This window comes from Monodelphis domestica, chromosome 1 (assembly GCF_027887165.1).
Source record: "Monodelphis domestica isolate mMonDom1 chromosome 1, mMonDom1.pri, whole genome shotgun sequence".
NCBI lineage: Eukaryota > Metazoa > Chordata > Mammalia > Didelphimorphia > Didelphidae > Monodelphis > Monodelphis domestica.
Genome location: NC_077227.1, coordinates 725,388,843 through 725,395,834, shown reverse-complemented (window position 1 = coordinate 725,395,834; position 6,992 = coordinate 725,388,843). Strand labels below are relative to the sequence as shown.

The window sequence follows — 6,992 nt, the reverse complement described above, 5'->3', positions numbered from 1 at the left end:
TTCATTTAGAGCCTCAGCCTAGGGGTCCTCAACATTTGTCCTGGATCCCTTCCACAGGTTGGTGAGAACCTGTAGATCTCTTCTCCCAAGAATGTTTTTAAAGCTGAAGGAAATGCTCCTTTTAGGAGAGGGAAGTGAAAATAAAGGTTCTCCATTATTATTTTCCCTTTCGACTTCTGGGACCTCCTGCCTTTGAGCTTGGAGCTCAGAGGGGTTGAGTGGTTTGTCTAGGCTTGCAGATAGAGCCCTCGGAGGCCCCTTGAACCCGGATCCTTCCAGGCCAGGTTTCTATCCTCTTGGGCCTGCGGTCTAACTATTGTCACATATTTATCTGCCCAAACAAAAATCATGGTTTTGATTGTACAGCACAAAGGGGCAGACAGGAGCCAGCGAGCTGATTCGGAGCCTAGTTCTTATCTTGGCCTTGGGAAGTTGGCCTAAATGGCTATTACTGTCTCTTCCAGTTCTAACTTATAAATGTTTCCATGAATGTATGACTGGTCTTCTTTTGGGGAGGTGGAGTTTGGGGGAGGGTGGCGTTGAGGGCCTGGGGAGCCATCCCCACGTAGAGGTAGCTAGCCGGCTTGTCATTTGTTTCCCCCAGGTTTCTAGGGGGTTCAAGGAAGCCTGGGATGCCCCTGGTGAGTACCCTGAAGTCTTTCAGGGCCCCTGAAGTCTTTAAGGGGTCCCAGATGGTACCCCGGAGTTTTTGTGGGTCCTGGATTGTGCCTGGAGTCTCTAGGGGGCCCTGGATGGCACCTGAAGTCTTTAAGGGGTCCCAGATGGTACCCCGGAGTTTTGTGGGTCCTGGATTGTGCCTGGAGTCTCTAGGGGGCCCTGGATGGCACCTGAAGTCTTTAAGGGGTCCCAGATGGTACCCCAGAGTTTTTGTGGGTCCTGGATGGCATCTGGGGTCTCTAGAGGGCCCTGGATGGCACCTGGAGTCTTTAAGGGGTTCCAAATGGTACCCCAGAGATTTTGTGGGTCCTGAATTGTGCCTGGAGTCTCTAGGGGGCCTTAGATGGGTACCCCAGAGTCCTTAGGGGGCCCTAGATGGCACCTGGAATCTTTAAGGGGCCGGGATCACATCTGGAGTCTCGAGGAGGGCCTGGGTGGCCCCTGGAGTCTCTGGGGAGCCCTATGGCTTTAGGTCGGCTCCAGGCCGGCCAGAGGGAAGGCTGGGGGAGGCCCCAAGGCAGCTGGCCCCTCCTCCTCCCGGTAAGGTAAGCTGGGCATCCAGGTGTGCGCGGAGAGCCGCCCAGTCTGGGACGGGGAGTGCAGACCGGCCGACGCAGAGCGGAGCTCAGCCTTCGGGGCGGGCTAAAAGTTGGAGTAAGCAGGAAGTTGAGCGAGCGCACCCCGGGAGCAAAGTCCCCGAGCCAGTTCCTGGGCTGCTGTTTTCCCAGCTGTTGACGGGCCCCAGCTGGACGGGAGACAGAGATGGTGAGTGAGGGAGGCCTCGGATGGGAGAGGGGCTGGGAGGCAGGTCCGGAGGAAGAGGGAGGCCGCGCAGGGGGCGATCCAGCGACTGGAGGGCTTGGGGAGGGGAGGAGGCGGGAAGGCCCCCGGGGTCCCGGCCTCGGACAAATACTCTGCTGCCCGGGGCTCCGGCCGTCCCCCTCCTGATCTCCTCCCTCCTCCCCGCTGGCCTCCCCTTCCCTGACCTCCCTCCTGGCCTCAAAGGTCAGGAATCCTTCCTGGAACGCTGGGCCGAGTTCCTGCGGGGGTGGAGGCTGGAGGAGGAGGCAGGCTCGGCGATCCAGGGAGCGGGCCTGACCGCCTCCCACCCCAGAGAGGAACCACAGCCCTCTGGGCCTCTCCCTCCAGCCCGCCGCAGCCCTGGAACTCGGGCGGCTGGGGCCACCTTCCTTCCTCAGCCTTGATGGGAATGCCAAAGCCTGGCAGTGTGGACGCCCGGGGAGCCCCTTCTTTCTTCCCTGGGCCTGGAAGGGCCCCTCCAGGCCGCTGGGAAAGCTTTATCTCCTTATCTCTAAGTTGTTGTTCTCTGGTCCGGTGACCCTGGGGCGGTCACTTGCCTGGAGCTTCCGGCTAGAGTGTGAAAGGGAGGGATGGGCTGCTCTCCCTGTCATCATCGTCATAGCAGGGACCCTTTCGAGACTTCTCTCCTGTCCTTCAGGCCGTTGGCCTTGGGGTCCCCACTTTACAGATGGACAAACAGAGGCTGGCCAAAACCAGAGCATTGGCCAGGGTTAGGGTCTGAAGCAGGACCAAGCACAGGGATAGAGCCTTGGACTGGGAGTCGGGGAGGGCTGAGATAGTGGTGGGAGACCCTGAGCAGATCACCTCACCATCAGCCTCAGTTTCCTCATCTGTAAAAGGGGCTTAATAATAGCACCTGCCTCTGGACATGACCGTGAGGACCAAATAAAAACAGGGAGTCTCCTTGTAACCACTTGGGAACAGGAAGCCACAGAGCCAGGCTTCAAAGAAGTCCTGCCCCCTTCGTCTCCCCACACTCCCATCGGTTTTTGACCGCCATTACTAAGGGCTTCGGTGGCCCCATGCCTTGGAGGAGGATGGGGGGGTCGGGGGGACGGAAAAAGCAGAAGTTTGTGGCTCAACGGCTGAAGACGGAAGGGGGGACCTGGAGTGTCGGGGGAGGCAATGTAGAGCGGTTGAACCCCTTTCTAAGGAGCCACAACGTCCAGCTGAGCGGCTAGAGGCAATCAACTCATCAGCTGGTGGATGTTGATGAATTGCACCTTGCAGTGTCCAAAGAGAGCCCCTGCCCTCCTGGAGCTTACGCTCTAATGGAGGACGTGAGGGGACCGAGGCAGGGGAGGCTCAGGAAGCGGAGGATGGGGTTCCAGCTCCAAGGCCCCCCATGCCATGAGGCTCTCCCTCTTGAAGTTATTTTGCACTGCTCCTTACTCTAGTTTTCTTGGCAAGGATACTGGAGTGGTTCGCCATTTCCTTCTCCAGTGTGTCCCCATTTTCCAGATGAGAAACTCGGGCAAGTAGGACTTAAGTGACTTGCTCAGGGTCACACAGCTAGGAAGGGTCTCAGGTCAGATCTGAACCCTGGAATGGCCCCCTCAGCGACTCAGTTTTCATGGGATTTTCTGTTCCATCTTGGAGAAGTTGCCACTGACCTGAAGCCATTCTCCGGAGTCTCTTGGCCGTAGCGAATGAAGGGAAGAGGAGGCAGAGAAGGAAGAGGCAAAGGGTCTGTCCCAGGCTGGGTTCCTTCCCTTGCGGGGCTCCAGAGACTTTTCCACGAGAGCCCCTTGTGTCATTTTCCAGGAGGAGGCCAGCGGCGGAGGTGGGAGCGATCGGGTGAGGAGCCTCCAGAATGAGGTGGAGGGTGTCAAGAACATCATGACCCAGAACGTGGAGCGAATCCTGGCTCGGGGAGAGAACCTGGACCATCTTCGGAACAAGACAGAAGACCTAGAGGCCACGGTGAGGTGGAGGGAGGGAGGGATGGGGTGATGGGGGTGTGGGGGGGGGCTGTGAGGGGCTGAGGGAAAGGAGAAACCTCCGGATGCTGCTCCACTCCTCCCAGCTTGGGAAGTGGCACGCGTGCCTCCTGGGTGCCCCACTCGAGCCTTTCTGAGCTGCCGCCTCAGGAGCTCTCCAGGATACCATGAATGAGGGTGGTCACCGCTGGGCCGACGGTCAGGGGATGACTCAGGGAGGCTGCCAGCTGCCAGGAGGAGTGGCTCTGCCAGTCCCAGTGCCATAGCAACCCCAAGGCGAGCCCTGTCTTCTCCTCCAAGGGAACAGGGTGCCATCGCCTCTCTCCACACATGAATCTTTCCAGTTGTCCTTTTGGGGCATTTTCCTCCCTTTCTATTTGAGCCTGAACGTCGCCCCCTCAAACTCTGGGGCCAGCCCTACCAGGGGGTCCTCCGTCTCCGGGGAGCCCCTCTTTAGAGCCTTCACAGGTCTGCTGATGGGCAGGAGGTGGACAGGGGCTGGCATGGCCTCAGAGGGCATGAGGGGCACAGCAGAAAGAGCTCCAGGGTCCTCTGCACTGTCCCCTTGACCTCAGCTGAATGTCTTTTCTCCAAGCTGTTTAAAATTAATTCCTCACTGAACAAAGTCCAGGGAAGTCGAGGGCCTCAGAGTGGATGGTCCGGAGGGAAAGCCGGGCTTCTGAGGTGGGGAAGACGGCCGCGGCTGTCTCTTCCGTCACTGGGTCTCGTGCCCATCAGCAGTACAAGAAGGGGAAGTCCCGGGAGCCCTCTCCCCGCACGCCTGGCCCTGGGTCCCCACATAGGATGGGGGCCCCCCAGGACCTACCCACCACTAGTTTAAACAAGATAAAACTTGTGCTCTCTGTCCGAGCAACGAGGTCAGAAGGGGAAGGGCTGGACAAAGGAGCGAAGGGACTTGCCCAGGGCTGCGGAGGGGGCAGTATCTGAGGCCAGAACGGACCCACGTCCTCCCTCGCTGGCCTTTCCCAGCCTTAATTTTTGCTCTGTCTCCCCCCGACAGTCAGAACACTTCAAGACCACGTCCCAGAAGGTGGCTCGGAAATTCTGGTGGAAAAACGTGAAGATGATCATTCTCATCTGCGTGATCGTGGGCGTCATCCTGCTCCTGATCATCCTCTTTGCCACCGGCACAATCTAGAGGGCCCTCGTTCTCCCTGGTCCTCCTCTGGCCTCCCTCAGCCTCGGGACCCGTCTCTGCCTCCCCCACCCCAGGGTGCCCGGGGAAGTCTCCTTTCCTGTTCTCTCCCTCCCAGAAGTGGAATGCTGCCCAGCCAACCACCCCATCTGTCCTTCTCTGTGGGTTCTCTGTCCTGCTCAGCCCTCCCCTGGGACCACGTGGGTGCTCGGGGAGGGGGGGAGAGGGAGGGAGTGCCCGCCTGCCCGCTGGGCCTGAATGCACTAGACTGTGGCTGAGTTTCAGGGGGCCTCTCCATGGCTGGAAGGCAGGCATCTCCTGGAATGCTGCTGGTGACCTGTAGGTAATAAAGACCTCTCAGTGTCCTTCTGGTGTGAACAATCTCCTCCGTGCCCCGAGGTCCTCAGAGGCTCCCGGGGTGGCCCTGTCTGCCCGGGGCCTCAGTTTCCCCCTTTGTAAAATGACCCGCCTCAGAGGGATCCCAAGAGCATCAAGTGGGATAACATTCGCTACGGATGTGTTTATTCCTGGAGCTCTCTTTCTGCCTTCGCCCCCCACCAGTTTGGGGTGCTTGGGAGTTTTTTCTCCTCTGCTGCAGTGAGTCAGCGTTCTTTCCCCCTTCATCCTGTCACAGGACGGGCCCCCCACCTCCTTCCTTCTCCTTGGACAATGGCCTTCTGTGTCCCCGGAGCCGGGCAGGGGGGTCAAACAAAGAGCGTCTGCCTGGGTCCTCCCTCTGACGAGCGGCTAAGCCTGGCGAAAGCCCTCCGCCCGCCCGTGGCCTCCGCTTTCCCCCGCGGCCAGAGGATCATTCATCCGGGCTGGGGACAGTCGGTGTCACCGGACGGCCCCCCCGGACAATGGCTTCTGTGTCTGAGCCTCAGCCGGCCCCGGACCGGGTCTTGTTGTTAGGGGTGACGATGGATTCTTTTTCTCTTAGAGAACGAGAGCCTGAGCTTTTGGGGGGCTTAGAGACAACCCGGCCCCCAGAGGGCAGCCCCCCTGTCCAGTATGCCCTGTAAGGTGGGGGAGGGGGCTGGGGGTGGCTTTCCAGCATGTGAGTCAACAATGTGTGTGATGTGATCGGAGCGCGCCCTGCCCCCGGCGTGGTGTCCGGAACCGGGCAGCCGGGCTCCAGCCTGCTCCGGCCATCCCAGATCAATTCTTCAGACTTTATGGTTGTCTGTTGTTCGGTCCTGACCCCATGACCCAGAATGTGTCCATGGGGTTTTCTTGGCAAAGACGGTCTCTTCTTCTGCAAATACTCCCTCTTGAGCGCTTCTCTGTCACTGTCTGTTCTGTGTTCTGTGTTAATAAATAATCTCTTGGCCTATTTTGGGAAAAAGAATGGTTTGCCATTTCCTTCTCGGGTGATTTATGGCAAACGGGTTCAGTGACTTGTCCAAGGTCACACAGACACACTAGTGAGTGTCAGAGGCCATGTTTGAACCCTGGTCCCTCCTGACTCCATCCATGGAGCCATCTAGCTGCGTATCTAACAATTACTGACACCCCCCCCCCCAAAAAAAAAAACTGAGTCCTCCCTTGGGTCAACAGAGAAAGAAATAAAACCCTGTTGGGAAAAGCAACTAATCCAACGCCCGGACCTCCCTGGGTCTGCCCTATTCCACACCAGCAGTGACCCACCTCTCAAAAGGAGGGAGGGTGGCCTCCGACCCCCTGTTGGCTGGTCAAGGGGGCAAATCGTTTAATCCAACCTCCCCCCCTTTTAAACTCTTACCTTCCATTTTAGAATTAATGCTGTATATTGTTGGTTCTAAGGCAGAAGAGGTGGACAATGAAGGTAAGTGACTTGTCCAGGGTCACACAGCTAGGCTGCTCTTAAGATTATGAATGATTGTTGAAATGCCCATCTGCCTCTGGAGGGAATGTGTCATGGGGATTCCCCATCCTGACAATCACAAGAAGGAGCCTCCCAGGACAGGAAGGAAGTAACCTGATATTTAGTTTGGAGAAGAGATTTCTCATTTAAATCCTTCCCAAGACCATCACCCTCTTTGTCATGTCCCCATTACACAGGCAGAAAAACTGAGGTCCTGCTTGGATTCTACTCTAGCAGTAGAGGCAGCAGGAACAGCTTCAGAACTCTAGTCATATCCACTGTAGAATCCTAGAGGTGGGCAGTATATTAAAGGTCACCTGCCTAACCTACCAGATGCATAAATCCCCTCCCCATCACCAGGGACCATGGATCATCCAGCTTCTACTAGAACTCCGCCTGTCACAGGGAACTCACTACCTCAGGGATGCTGAGTGGGGAAAGCCCTCCTATCTGTCAGTGTAGGTCAGCCCCAGCTCTTTAATTTAGTCTTTTTATTTTATTTTTAATTAGACTCAATACTGGGTATTGGTTCCAAGGCAGAAGAGTGGTAAGG

General features: G+C 57.4%; 1 protein-coding gene across 1 annotated transcript; it reads left to right on the top strand.

Annotated features, from left to right (window-relative positions):
* Positions 1-1,241: 1,241 nt before the first annotated feature.
* Positions 1,242-4,961, top strand: VAMP8 (vesicle associated membrane protein 8). The gene is made up of 3 exons (XM_007477774.3): positions 1,242-1,443; positions 3,265-3,423; positions 4,462-4,961. The coding sequence occupies exons 1-3, from the start codon at positions 1,441-1,443 to the stop codon at positions 4,597-4,599; spliced, it is 300 nt and encodes a 99-aa protein (XP_007477836.1). The 5' UTR covers positions 1,242-1,440; the 3' UTR covers positions 4,600-4,961.
* Positions 4,962-6,992: the final 2,031 nt, after the last annotated feature.